The sequence below is a fragment of the Neolamprologus brichardi genome, chromosome 22 (genome assembly GCF_056152115.1).
Source record: "Neolamprologus brichardi isolate AB-2024 chromosome 22, ASM5615211v1, whole genome shotgun sequence".
NCBI lineage: Eukaryota > Metazoa > Chordata > Actinopteri > Cichliformes > Cichlidae > Neolamprologus > Neolamprologus brichardi.
The window spans coordinates 27,101,933-27,116,496 of record NC_142124.1 but is presented as its reverse complement, the minus strand read 5'-3'; the positions used below and the strand labels follow the sequence as shown (position 1 = coordinate 27,116,496).

At 39.1% G+C, this 14,564-nt stretch overlaps 1 protein-coding gene across 2 annotated transcripts in view; it reads right to left on the bottom strand.

Moving 5' to 3' along the window:
* The window catches only part of col22a1 (collagen, type XXII, alpha 1), an 80,125-nt gene extending 65,818 nt beyond the window's left edge, over nt 1-14,307 (bottom strand). Inside the window, exons 1-5 of one of the 2 annotated variants that reach the window (XM_087834959.1) lie at nt 14,086-14,307; nt 13,754-13,848; nt 9,632-9,780; nt 8,968-9,534; nt 3,759-3,839 (exon numbers count right to left, since the gene is read on the bottom strand). In XM_087834959.1, the coding sequence (XP_087691085.1) occupies nt 3,759-3,839; nt 8,968-9,534; nt 9,632-9,722 (739 nt within the window). In that variant the 5' untranslated portion in view covers nt 9,723-9,780; nt 13,754-13,848; nt 14,086-14,307. Of the gene's footprint in view, nt 1-3,758; nt 3,840-6,834; nt 6,884-8,967; nt 9,535-9,631; nt 9,781-13,753; nt 13,849-14,085 lie in introns of those variants that run through there. The other variant, XM_087834960.1, reaches the window with a different exon arrangement.
* Nucleotides 14,308-14,564: the final 257 nt, after the last annotated feature.

Genomic DNA, 14,564 nt, shown 5'->3' with positions numbered 1-14,564 from the left:
CTGTGAGTTACACTGGCCTCGACTCTCCCTGTCACTGTGCTTGCATCGTGCACACCATGCTGTTTCTGTGGCTCTTTGGGGCCAAATCTGAGCACAAAGCTGTAATTTGAACTGGCAGCAGATAGCGTATAATCAACCCAAAAAGTTATTTTGGACAGCCAAAAACGACCACTGGGGTGATCTGCGGCAAAAACCAGATGAGTTCACTGACTGGGAAAGGCGAGCGCATACACACAGCATTCTTTTGATGGGAGCAGATGGCAACATTTGTACAGTAGATAGTGAGTGCGGAGCCACGGAGATGCTCCGCAGCCTCTTGTGTGTGCTCGGTACCCTGAGGGGGTCTGACTAGACAGCCCATGATAAATACAAGTCTCATTCAAACCGCAGGTCTCTTGGCTGTCAAATCATAATAAGTGGCAAATAGTCTTGACATTTAGCAAAGAGAACTGCACTCCCTGTGCACCAGCACAGAGGTGTTTGTTGTGTAATTATAAGAAGGACCTGCAGGAGTAGCAATGATAAACACCGTGTGTCTGTATGAAGAGAAAATCTCGGTGTGCTTACCCGCAAACTGAAAAAAAGTACTTTGCTCAAGCAAGTTTGACATTGTACATCTTAAAGTTAGCTGCATTTACAGAGCGACTGCAGCTTGGAAATCCCCAGACATCTTTATCATGTCAGGGAGCGTCAGACCTCAGACCGCTGTGTGATAACATTTCGCCCCAAGTGGGGCCCACAGCAGGTTTTTGCTCGTAGAAAAGACCTGATTGTGACGCAACTGTCTGTGTTACATTCAAGGTAGAGAAAATAAATCAATAAGCACCCCTGTGCTGTATCTACTGGTGCTAAAGTGAAATAAAAACTGAACATTTTCATTGAGCTGCCTTTGCTTCCAGACAACACTATGGGAACAGTTAAAGTATAGAAAATGAGTAATTATGATGGAATTTAAAATTATGATAGTGTTTAGCTGTAACTAAATGTAAAGCAAATATAATATAAATCAGTGCAGTGTGAAGTGTATTCATGGCCTGTTCCACAGTATTCTATAGTCTGGGTGCAAGAGAAGTGTTTCCCATAGAGTTTTCCACTGGAACAAGATCTGACAAACAAATCTTTGGTCAGAGGATTTATTCCGGTACGAGTGCTTAGCGCATCTGACAAAGTGACACATCTGCTTAAGAAAGCATCAGTGGCTTTCAGTGATTTATCAAAAGTTTGTTCTAATTTCTTATGCGGCTGAGAGAAAAAGCCAAACCACATAATTAGCACTCGCCCAGTGACGAGGATGTGATAATGTGTCTTGACAGCACAAAGTGACGCTGTGTCTGATCATGAAAACACTCAGTCAAACTTTTGACTTTTCAGTCAAAAAGTCAGCGTAACTTTTTAGCAACTCTAAGAGGATACATCAGGGATAAAGCTTTCTCAAAGGCTTCTGTACTTTAGTCCAATATATACTCTTAAAACCTGACTACAGTATGAGGGGAAATACTGTTCATTTAGCAAAACTGAAATACAATAAACAAATATGCACTGAAGTATTTAAAAGTTCAGTTTTACTAGCTCGTAATATTTCACAGAAGATCTCTCAAATAATTGTGAGAAATTAACTGATGATTATAAGATTATGTGGTTAAAGTACAGAGTAATCAGGCAGGAATAACATGCCACTGCCATTCGCTGGTGCATCCAGTAGTGGATAGTTAACAGCTAAACCATAGTTTTTCTCACCAGGAAATAAATGTAGTCTAAAAAGTAGACTTCACATCATAGCTCAGTGTGCAACTCCATATTGATGTTGCACTTAATCACTGAATGTGAGAGCTGTGGGTGCCAGCAGACTGACAATCTATATGGATGCTACAGAAAAACAGCTCCATGCTGGGACGTCTGCGAACACTCGCCTGATGAATTTACAGGTTCAGTAACTAATTTCATCGAAATTTGAAATCAAATTGAATTTTAAAAAATTTAATATTTTGGACGGTTTCAAATGTAGGACTATCCTGTGTATGTTCATTGTCAATCACAAGTTATTAGCTAATCTGAATTTTGTTAGTTTGTTGCCTTTTTATTAAACTTATTAACTTTTAAAAGTCTGTTGTTGACAATAATCTACAACTTTACTACTATTTAAAGTCCTATTCATCACATTAAATCAAGCAGCACTAATGACCCTGTCTCTCAGTAATTGACTGACGCGTTCCATCAGTGATTTAAAGCTGCTTCTGAAGTAAAAGGAAATATAGATATAGATACTGCACAGGACCCTCGAGCTCCCAGGCCTCTTGTAGAAGACCCGAGTTTGAAGGATAAAGACGGCCCGACAGGGGCGAGAGGGGAATTAAAAAAAAGTGGGCTGTTATGTTAAAAAGTAATCATTGTCATCCATATTTGATTTGCAGATGTTGCATCAACAAACACAAGTCTTAAACTTAGCCAGTTATTTTTTGTCCAAAACAGATATATTTGGTTTTGTTTTTTTATTTCATTTCATTAATGTTGTTAGATTTGAATTCATTGCCAGCTGGTGTCTTTCTGTTTCAAGTTTCCATGTTATGTCTGTGTGGTTTTCCTCCCACATGTCTAAAGACATGCAGTTTTGATAAGCTGTCCTTAAGAAGTAACGTGTTTTTGGCTGTCATTCAGCAGCCTCTTCAGGGTGTACGCAGTGAGGTCCAGTAGAGTTGTGATGCTGACCAAAAGATATCCAAAAGAGATGGAAGGATGTCTGGGTTTTAAGTGATTTTTTTTTTAAGAAATCAAAGTCTGTCTTTCCTGAATAAATCAACAGAGGACCCTGTGCCAGCTAAGTATGTTAAGAGGGAACATTTCTAAAAACATAGCTTTTCTTGCTCTTACATCTCTTTTTCTTGAACCTGGACTTAGCACGAGTCCAAACACTCATGCCTGCGCATCTGTTTTTTCTCTTACTGTGATGGATGTGGGTGGGAGACACAGACAGGAACTGAGATTTCCCAGAACACACTGTTTTAACTGGTGGGTAAACGGTTTTCAAGACCTCAGAGAAGAACCTTTAACACAGCAGCGTGGAATGTGTGGAATAAAAACATCTAATGATGGAGCGCTACATGCTAGTGAAACAGCAGCTTCACTGCTAATCTTAAAAAGAGCAGCGCCTTGTCTTGACTCTTGTTTGTGACTTACGTAGCCTGGATTTCAATAGTGAAGCTGCAATAACAAACACTGAGCGTACTGAGAGGTCACGTCTTTCTACAGATAAAGTGGTGGCGCCTCAAGTGGTCATCTGAAAGGTTTGAGTTTGATGCAGATGAAATGGATAAACTCTTCAGAACTGTTATCTCCCAGAAAAGGATGGTGACCTCGCTTCAGATAAAGCTGAAGAGTCTATCCTAGATAGAAAAGTAAGTTCAAGTATCTTGGAGCAAGAGATCAACGCACCAGCAGGTCAACCATACTGGTAAAGAGAGCCGAACCATGAGGTGAAGCTCTGAATTGGCCCACTTTCAAACTTGATTTTGAAAAAGACGAGTGTTTTGTTTTCACAAGTATATTTAGAGAGCTGCCAGCAGCTTCCTGGTCATGAATTAAACCACTTCACTCTCTCATGGAAAGAGAGAGAAACTGTGTGTGAGAACAAACTCTTAGTATGCAATAAATGTTTTTGAAAAATGTAGGAAATGCTTTCAGAAATAAAGACCTGACCTTGTGGTTGACACGTATTGCCAGTGCTGCATGTTGCTGTTAGGAAAGCAGCAGTTTGCACATACCTGGAACCTCTTCAAGACCATAACTGGTGCTGCCGGGCTTAAACCGATCAGGTTGAACCTTCATATTTGGACACAGGACATCTGAGGAGAAAGCAAAAATAATTCAGTTAGACACGCTCGTGCTCTTATTGGACCATGGGGAGAAAGATATGGTAACCCGGTATCTTCCTGTTCAAAATCGAATCACGTTACTGTTTTATTAGAAGAAGCAATCAGCGGGAAACGTTCTGAGGGGTCAGACGTAAGAGATGTGAAGTGGCATATTGTTAAAGGAAGCAGTTGGATCTTTGAAACACAAACTCTAAACTGATTTTATAGTAGGTGGGGTGACAGTGTTATATTTCCACACACGCGCAGCTCAGTGATGGTGATGACAGCAAGAAAGGCAAACCCTTCAGGTTGGCAGGAGAGCCATTTTCTGTGTCAGGATGCCAGCTTCTGTGAAGGGTGCTGTCTAGTTCCATAGATGTAAACGTTTGTTTAATGTGACCGACAGTTTCTGAGGATCTCTTCACTCCTGGTTAATCCATGGATACAGATAACCTTCAATCCTATTGATTTTGCTGGTTCGCGTGAGTTTACGTTTGTTTTTCATTTGTTTGTTTTTTACTAAACTGTGTCATAAAGCACACGCACTAATAATCACATGTGAGCGTGCTGACACACTAAAGAAATGTGAACACGGCAAACTTTATCCCAGCCAAATGTTAATATGTCAACAAGGCCTCACTGCCTTCCCATAAACGCTGGGTGGAGGACATAATGATACACCTCAAAATAGAACAACTCAGGTACAGAATTCAGGGCTCGCTTAAGTTCATGAAGAGCTGGTGGCTATTTCTTATTGTGCTGGAATAACGTCTGTTAACTTAATGTTGATTTGTTTTATCATTTTAATTGTTGTTTTTTTTATTTCTCATTGTACTATAGTGTATGCAGCTGAAAATACGAATACTCAAAAAACAAAAAGAATCAGTGCAAATATTCAAAAACAGTCCTGTGCAAAAGTCTCACTCCACCATCATTTATTCTTTATATTTTTATTCCAAGAACTTTTAAAGCTGTCTTGAGCCATAGCTTCTGGAGTTTTCCATCATACATCGGTTGCTTTATTACTAATTTTCATTTTTAGTCCAGTCTTTGAGTGTTTTTTTTATCGTTTTCAAAGGAGTTTGTTTGTTTGCTTACTTTTTGTTAATTAAGCCAACTAACCCTCACCTATGAATCATTCAAACATTAAAGTAGTGCTGTGTCTAGACAAAAAAAGCCAAATGTGACACGGTATAACAGGCATAAAATACTACTTTCGCACCATTAATGTGATTCCCAAAGAGCTATTTGATGGTAATTTTGAAGTCTAAAAGGCTAACGACACAGCTTAAAAGCATCTTATAGTGAAATCCTTAACACAAAGTTAAAAATCCAGCAAAGACCTGACACAGCGTCAGGAGATGTGTGTGGTCCTTTAGTTCTTCCATCTACTGTTCACTGAAGCCCCATCAAAGTGGTCTCAGTGAAAGGGTGGCTGTCAAGAATCCAGTCTTAAAGTAAGGGAAACAGGAAGAAAAGGATGAGGTATGTCAAATTACACAAGAGTTGGGCTGATATTAATAACAACTAATTTTACACTTCAGTTCAAATTGTTGTAAGGTACATGTCTACCTTACAACAATGCCCACTGTTGTAGGTGTCCTGACTTCAAAAAGGAGGTCAGGACACCTACAACAGTGGGAATCTACAGTGTTGCCAACTTAGCGACTTTGTCGCTATATTTAGCGAGTTTTCAGACGTGAAAGCGCATACGTTTACTCTCAACGAGCAGCGGGTGCTGTAACGCAGTCAGTTCTTCTTTTACTCTTATGCTGTTTTGTGGATCACAAGGTTTAAAACTAATTATAAACACACACACACAAAGTAACTCCACCAGAGTGCCTATTTCGGGTCACTTTTGCCGGTCGAAGCCCGGATAAAGGAGCAGGGTTGGAATTGTGACATTAAAAAAAACAATAATTGCTAAAAGAAATTTAATTTGTAGTTCTAAATAAATTCTAAATGCATTTAGGACGTTTTTTACTCACTTTATGTCTCTTCCACGATGTTATTTCTCTTTCCAACAACATAGGTTATAATTACATTAGCATGACCAATTATGCAAATTAGGCGATGACGTCATTTAGCGACTTCTAGCGACTTTTAGGACAGCCAATAGCGATTTTTCTTACTGAGGAGTTGGCAACACTGGGAATCTACAGCTATCTGTAAAACATGGAGGAGGCTCTGTAATGATTTGAGGCTGCATTTCAGCTCTTGGTGTTGAAGAGCTTGCCAAAGCTGATTAAATTCTGAACACAGAACAGTACAAATTTTGAGCTACCATGCAATACCAGCTAGAAAGAGCTTGACTAACATCAACTTCATTTTTTTGCATTAAATTTTTTTAGCATTACACTGATAGTGTAATGCTAAAAAAAAAAAAAACAATACCAGTGATGGGTTGGCCTCTTTATGTGGATTTTACGAGCATTTCTTAACATCACTGACTAGGATCAAGGCTAAGCATGATATGGGGGAACCATGAAACATTTTAAAAGTAGACAGAGGATGTGTCAACAGCACCAGTGATAGTCCATATGCTTGCTAGCTTGCTAGCATGCTAGCAGTGCACTTATAATTGAAGACTAACCATATATTGCATATGTGTTGTGCTAACTCTTAGGCTTTATGCATTAAACGATTGTTTACAGGCAAATGTTCACAAAATACAGTTGTTAGTGTGACCATCATTGCAAAACATTGTAAACATTATATACCACACAAGTGGGTACATAGAATCTGTTAACAGAAATATCACGCTCATTTTAAACTGACATTAGCATTTGGCTCAAAATAACGCAATGCTATGCATTGTACCGCCTCAGAGCTGCTAGCATAGTTGTAAAGAGACATGCAGACTTGCCTTTTTATGGTCATTCTATTTGCTCTAAGTGCCATGATAAACTTTCCACTCTGTTGATTGCTGAAATTAAACCGCATTTTTATCAAGACAAATCTGTATCCTCCACTCTTTGAAACTCACCCTGATCTGCTCCCTTGTGTTAACTTTCAGTCAACAGCAGCAAATCCAAATCGTGTTACCCTTTGGAATCACTATATCATGAAACCTGTTATTATGTCATTGATTCGTCTAACCCTGAATGCTATCCTGCATATATTATCTGACAAGTGAGACACTCCAAATTCTCTATTATTTGCTAAAAATCCAATTTATTTTCCAATTCACAGCTGTAAAAATCTTCACTGCAGAAAGGCTTTTAACCTGTAGCACTGATTATGAGCGCCTGTCAGCTCTTGAATACTTTATCATGCCCCAAGTAGTGCAGTTATTTCAGTTTCTTGTGCATTGTTTTTAATTTGGGCTTGACATTTTTCATTGGGAGCAAAGCTGGAGGAGACCGTTTTTTGTTTGTGTCTGCTTGTGCCTTAATTTAAAAAAAAAAAAAAAAATGTAGACGTTAGATAGGACCTTTGGCTTATACTGTTTATAAAGCCAAAGTTAGCCAAAAATGACCATTCTGTAAAATATATATAAGCACATCACTCATTTTTTTTTTAAAGATGGTGATGTCACTTGAGCATGCTAAATACTTGAGCTACCCTCAGATTTGTGGCCCTAAGGCTATAATTTCGGGGTCTGGCTGTGAGTTAAAGTGGAAGCAGTGTAAAACTTGCCTTTGGGAATGAATCTCTGTTACAGAAGTATCAACAAAAATGTATGCATTGCATGTGGCATCTGTTTTCAGCCATAAACTGGTAAATTATTCATTTTTGCTATTAGCTGTGTTCCCTGTCACTATTATAGCTGGTGAATTTTTAAACACCATCTGGGTGCCCCTTGTCTGTTATGTGGAGAACGGACATGTAAGGTCAAATATGCAATCTTAGGATTTTGTGTTCTTAGGTGAGGCCACACATGCTCTGTCGAATCAGTGTAGCACAGAATAAATAGCGTCCATTTTTAAAACTATAGATTAAAAGGTGAAAACATCTAACATGGACATTTGAGCCACTGTAGCTGACCCACTTGAAACATTAGAGCTATAATTTTCTGGGTGAAAATAACTCACATCGCTCAGGCAGCCAGTTTTGCTGACCACTGGTGTACTTGGAGGCTCACCCGTGGTGATTTTAGAGATTATAGAAAGAAAACACTGAAACTTTTTTTTACCTGACTGAATTTAGCCTTTGGCTTGTTGAAGTTGATAAAGTATGATTTAAAAATACAATCTTATCGGGTGCCTCGTTCAAAACCTATGAGTCAAGAGTCAGAGGTTACTGGCTTTAAGACTAAGACTAAAACTACAAGCTGCCTTTAAAGCACAAGAGGTATGTAACTTTGTAACATGATACACCCTCAAAAAAGAATGAAGGCATTTTAGTCTTACTCATCACATTCTTGACAGGAATCACTGCTTTTGCCTGACAGGTTAGCACCAGGTTAAAATAAAAGTTGAGGGTTTGTCATTGCTCATCCTTAAGCAAACCATGTAATCATGTCATTTCCATTTTAGTATTTCTTGTTCGTGGTTAAGACTCATGGCATCCCTTTCTTTCCAGTCTGGCTAATTTTAGGCAGGAATTTTAAGCGTTGGCGCGGGAAGCATCCATCATCCCCAAAAAAATGCTAGCAAACGGATGGGTCCCTGCTTCGCTACAAAGCTAAAAAAAGTTGTTAAGATAGAATATTTTAAGTCTATTTTAACTGATTAAGTTAGCAGTGTAAACTGTTTTGTGTCCATGTTGAAACATTTTCTCAGCACACCAGTGGAGAAAGCATTGAGGTTAACACTAAGACAAGCTTTCTACTGCTAAATGCCTCTGCAGAATAGCAGCAGTCGAAAAGGCAGCTGTACCACAGATATGTCTTGGTCGGGAAACTGTCATTTACGAGCTAATTTTTGCAACGGCTTCATATTCAGTCACAAGAAGCCGGGATAGCTCAGTGTGCATGTGCATCTCTGTGTGGTTGGGGTGGGGTTTTGTGGTTAGGGTCTTTCCTCTTTTCACAGTGGTTAAAAGGTTAAAATAAGAGTCAGTTTGATGAAGTGCATATTGCAACTGAGGCAGGCTGTTCAAAGTATAACTTCAAAAAGAAGCCATGCGGCATGCAGTGTGAGTGTTTTGTTGGCTGTGGTCCCGATGGCTGACTTACTCTCACACAGCCTCCTCCTCAGCCTGTCCCTGATCTTGTCAATGGCATTGAAGTCTGTTACATGGAAAACATGGGCATTCTTTGGCTCCGCTGCAATCTCTTCCAGCTCCTCCTTCAGAGCCTCCCCTATGCCCACAGCAAACATCCTGATGTCCGCTTTGGCAGCTTTCTTAGACGGCTCCAAAACATAATCCTGGCTTCGGCCATCTGTGAGAAGAATGGCTACCTTCTGAATGCCTCTGGCGACCGGCCTCGCTCCATTTTGCACTGTGAAGATGTTGCTGGTTGTGTAGTTGATAGCATCCCCAGTCATTGTATTTCCCCCCAGGTAGCGTATGTTGCTTGCAGCTCGCTTCACATCTTCCAGGGTCTTGTGTTGCCCTAGGTTGAACTCAGTGGTTGGTCGGTCACTGTAGCGAACCACGGCTACTCTTGTCTTGTCAGGTGCTACATCAAAAGACTCCACCAGGTTAGACACCCATTGCCTAATCTTCTCAAAGTTCTCCTTTCCAACACTGGATGAGGTATCCAGGATAAAAGCCAAGTCATAGTGGACGTTTTTACAACCTAGAGAAGGCAGATGCAGCAAGGATTTTAACACATACAGTCTATAAATGTTCTAAGGCTGCTATTACAACAGAAATTCTAATCATAATGGTCTTACCTGCTCTTTGTGCTTCCACCTTCTCACTGGAAAGAGTCAAGGCCAGGATGACCAAGACCAGGGTGATCCTAAATCCCAGTCTTAATTCCATCTCAGCCTTGGCTTCAGTCTGTTTTGTTTAGCTTATTATAACCATCAAGTTGTTCAGTCTGTGGAGAGATGAATAAAATCACAATTCAGTTCAATTCTATTCAATTTAATTAAAAATATTTATATATTTCTATTTATTGCATTTATATTTATATTGCCTATTTGAGAAGTGTTTTAATTGATCTGTGAAATGTATAGTTTCTGAAAAGTGGCCAATTGACACTAGCTCAAAAAAACAAAATCTACCCTAACTCCAGATGGGTCAAGTAGAAATCCCTCTGAACGCTAGACCTATGCAATCAAAAAATGGGATTTACCGTATTTTTCGGACCATAAGGCGCACCAGATTATAAAGCGCATTAAGTGAAACAAAGCAGTCAGATAAGTCAACTTGCTTCCTCCACTTCCGTACCATTGATTTATTGATGTTGAATTCTATCACAACTGCTCTATCCCCATGTTGTTGCAGTATATTAACAATAAACCTCATATTGTGGATGGATTATCTCAATTGTTCTCCTGACTGAATCTTGGCCATGCAATTGCATTTGTCCCTAACAATCGGGAACTCTCACGTTAACTTTTATCGAGTGGAGTTAGCGTTCATGCTCCAGCTTCACTGTGTTTGTTATACTAACATAGCTGTGTCGCTAGCGATCACATACCACATTATTATATACCAGCTAGCCTAACTTCAGTAACCCTACAGACATCACTGCTGTTTAGTTTTCTGTCTTCATTTATGTTGGAAGTGATAGCAGAGCTGTACGTTTAAATTTTTTCACAAATCTCTCAGTCAGAACATGCTATATCCTGTTTAGGTGGAAACTAGCAAGCTAACTTCCTGCTAACTTCTAACTCCGTCAGAATTTGATATATTATGTTTTAATGGATGCCTGGATGTTAAACTTTTTGTTACACCTGGTAAAGCAGCAACATTGACCATTTTATTAAAGATGATTTGACTTTGTGACTTGAAGCAGATGGAGTTTTGGAATAGTCCGCGAGGCTCCTGACTACAGTAGCCGTAATGCTGCAACAATCCATCAAGCGGTGTGGCTTTTTAGCTTAGCAAAGTCATATTAAAACATTTTTTAACAGATTTTTGAGTGCCACATACCTCATAAAATCGGTTTGAGGTCAGTAAGCACGACCAGAATTCAAGGCGCACCAGATTATAAGGCACACTATTGATTTTTGAGAAAATTAAAGGATTTTAAGTACGCCTTAAAGTGTGGAAAATACAGTATTTTCTTTACAAACAAGTCTTGACAATCATTGGACAAAGAAGGCAATTGTTAGCGTTCCAATAGCTACATTTTAAACTGCATTAGACACCTTATATGTGTCAAAGAAAAAGAAAAATCTCATCTCCACTATGGTCCAGTATTTTACTGTCTACGCTTTGGTATGAAAGCTGGAAGGAAATGTCTTTCATTCTCAGGACATGATAATTGAAACCTAAGACTAAAATACACACTTTTTTGTTTTATAGCAGCAGTGAATACTTCATCCAGAGAAAAACTGGACTTGGTAAAGAGTGTTGGAATTTGCTGCATATATATCAACTCCAACCACATAAGGACAATGTCAGGTCTGTGATGTTTTATGATGATAAACTGCAAAAGTTAACCAAAGTAATTTCTTACTCTTTAAAATATGCATTTAAACACACATCTAACTGCTAGAGTGCCATTTTTACAGGTTTGATCATGTTGTAGAAGACATCGGTCTACCTCTGTTTGAATCATTTTTATGCTGTTGTCTCTGGGTGGCACTGAGAGGAGCCTGTCTTTTAAACTTAATACTATTCTTGATCTTATTGTACACAAGTGGTTGTGATGCCTGCTATTAAGATTGATGTGTGGCTGACTGTAGCCATAACACAGGCTCATCCTGATTTCATTGCAGGGGAAGTTGAGGAAAGTCTGAGTAATGCACAGCTTGGAAAGCAATAATATAAACCATCTTTTACTGTTGTGATATTTTCACTCAATTGTGCTTTTAATGTATGTTTTCCAGAAAGAAAAAGATACATTTTTGGTGGTGGATGGTAACTTTTAACTTCCAGAAATAAAGCAGTGCTGTGTAGTTTTCCTATAACGGAAGGAGCAGGTAATTCACCTTTTCCTAACAGTCATTAGAAAACTTGATATTGATATATATTTTAAAAAAGAAGCTTAAAACACATGATTTTAGAAGGTTTTGCTTCTGAATTTCAACAATCTGGAGAAGTGTTGGCAACAAATAAACATATCTGGGGTTGAAAAGTTCAGCCAAAATGTCAAACACTTTAGTTGATCCATAGCCACCTGAGGCCAGTGCCAAAAGTGAGTCAACATAGAGTCCCATGTTGAAATGCCCAACTTCAGTGAAAAAATTAACATGTTTGATTCAAACAAAAAACAAACAAAAAAAAAACATAATCTTTTGGGCATTTTGGATAGTTTGTCCCTTCATAAAAACTACAGAGGTTGTTGAACTGAACCAAACCTCTGACTGCTTGTGATGATTTTGCATCACAAATCCAAGAAAAAACTTCAGTTTATGTGGGTAAATATCAGTTTGTTACTGTACGTAGCACTTATTAACAGGTATCTGCATTTATGTGTTGCATCTGTACATGCCCTAAAATGCATGCAACTTATCAGTCCAGTCACATCTCTGAATATAATAACTTGTTACGCAAAAAAAAAACTCAGTTAAAATGGTAATGTTGAGGCTTCAAGATGCACGCAAACAGTGGCTATGCCCACTCTGTGTGGGCGCTGGACTTCACTGAGCACATTAAAACATTAGGATTGCTTATGTTATAAGATAGACCTTAGTCACATACTGCCACTCAGTAATAGTTTCAAAAAAGTGTGATGCAAACTGGAAACAAAGACTATTCGGCTGCTAAATAAAAGTTGTTACTTACAAATGAAATTTTACTTTGAAGGCAAACATTCTCTGTAGCCAGCTTATGTAAGACTTGTTACAGTTTCACAAGTATTTGCAGACAGGTCAGCATTTTCTATACAAACTACAGTGATCCCAGCAATCTGCCAGCAGCCAACGAACTTGCAATGAGGTTTTCGGTTCAACCTTGTATAAATCTTTTGAACCAGTTTCACTTAGTGATGCCAAGCACCTTCCTGCAGCCACTCATCAACTGCTAGGGAATACACTTTTTTTCCTAGTGACCAGGCGATCACCAACTGATCTGGCCTTGGCAACTTTCATGAAAGAATGAATGGGATGAAAGTTAACCGTAACATCCCTCGAGCAGGTAGGTAAATTCTGTATCATCTAAATAAAGCTAGGCTATCTGTTTCCAGCTGTTATGCTAGGCAGAGCTAGTCACCTCCAAGCTGTCAATCTGTTGATCCAGTTCTTGGCATGAAAACCCGACAACCTGTGTTGTCCAAAATGTCAAGCTAATCATTTACTCGGATTAGCTAGACCTTTTAGGACTATAGTGGAGAATGAAGTAAAATGAAAGAGCATTAAGTAAATGTAACTACAGCAAATGTAAGAATATATTATTTTAAATTACAAAACGATCTAAACAGAAAGTCAGGAAATATTGTGCTGGGACTCGACAGCCTGTTGACTGTGCTTTAGCTTCTATGTAGTCTGTGACATAGAAAGTTCACTGTGGGTTGTACAAACTTCTTTAGCGTATGGTATTGCCCTTATCTGATTCTCCACTGGGCTATTTCTGCTGCTTGGTTTCAATGTTGCTATTAATGAATAAAACAGGCACTTTAGCTAAATTACTGTAATTGGTCCAATTAGTGTGCATTTAACATCTAAGAAATTCAGCCCAAAGAGCTTCAATGAAAAAAAAAACTACAAAAAATCTCAGCTGCTCAGCTCGATGAGATTTAGTTTCAAGCTCCTAATCTTCATTACTCTGTATGTCAAACAGATTATAATTTATCTTTCTTTCATCACTGATTATATAAAACGTGGAGCTGAATTAATCTGCAGTTTTACGTAGCTACAGTATCTGACGTGAAGCTAAAAACAGGATATCAACATCCCAACCTGGGACCAGATTCCTTACAAACAGCACGTCTGTATCACCAGGCCTGTTTCCACTTCGTCTCTTGATGGTTGACCTGGGACTGCAGTGTAGATGTCTATAACAGAAGCACCACGTTTATCATTCCCGCAATGCAAAAAACAGAGAAAGGCCTTTTTTTATGTGCAACCAAAGGAGAGGAGAGAAAAAAAAGTATGTTTTCTGATAGCAGATCTGAGCAACACATAAACACAAAAAAAGCCAATAATTCAGAACTGCTAAAGAATAAAAAAGCATTTAAGGAAGCAGAATACGCAGTAATACATGGAAGACTTCATGACTTTTTTCCCCTTACCTGACCTGTCATTCAGTCAGTGTCGCTGGAGGTGTCTCTCTTTCTGTCTTTGCCTCCAGCGCTCACACCCTGAATCAGCACTGGGAAAGCATCATTATCACTTGATAATAATCCAAACTGTCACCCCTGCAGGCATCAGAACTCACGAAGGGATTATAATATAATCCAGGGAGACAATCCAGTGCAGAGTGTTGTTAAAAAGTGAGGTGAGCTTCAGCAACCTTGTGGATGAGTGGACAAGGTGGGAGGGAACTGCAAAGGGGGAAAGTGTAGGGTTTCACTTGGGGACGAGGCAGCTTCTACTGTTCTTGACTGGGCTGTGCTCTCACATAAAAAAGGCAAAGAGGCACAGCCAATTATAGAGCCAACTTTATGGATATTTTTGTCCTTTTTTTCCTCTCTGCCTCTCTCTCTCTCTCGGTCCTCCATAGCTGCACCCATCTGAGGTGTTGCGCTTAAAGTAGAGGCATGGCTTCTTG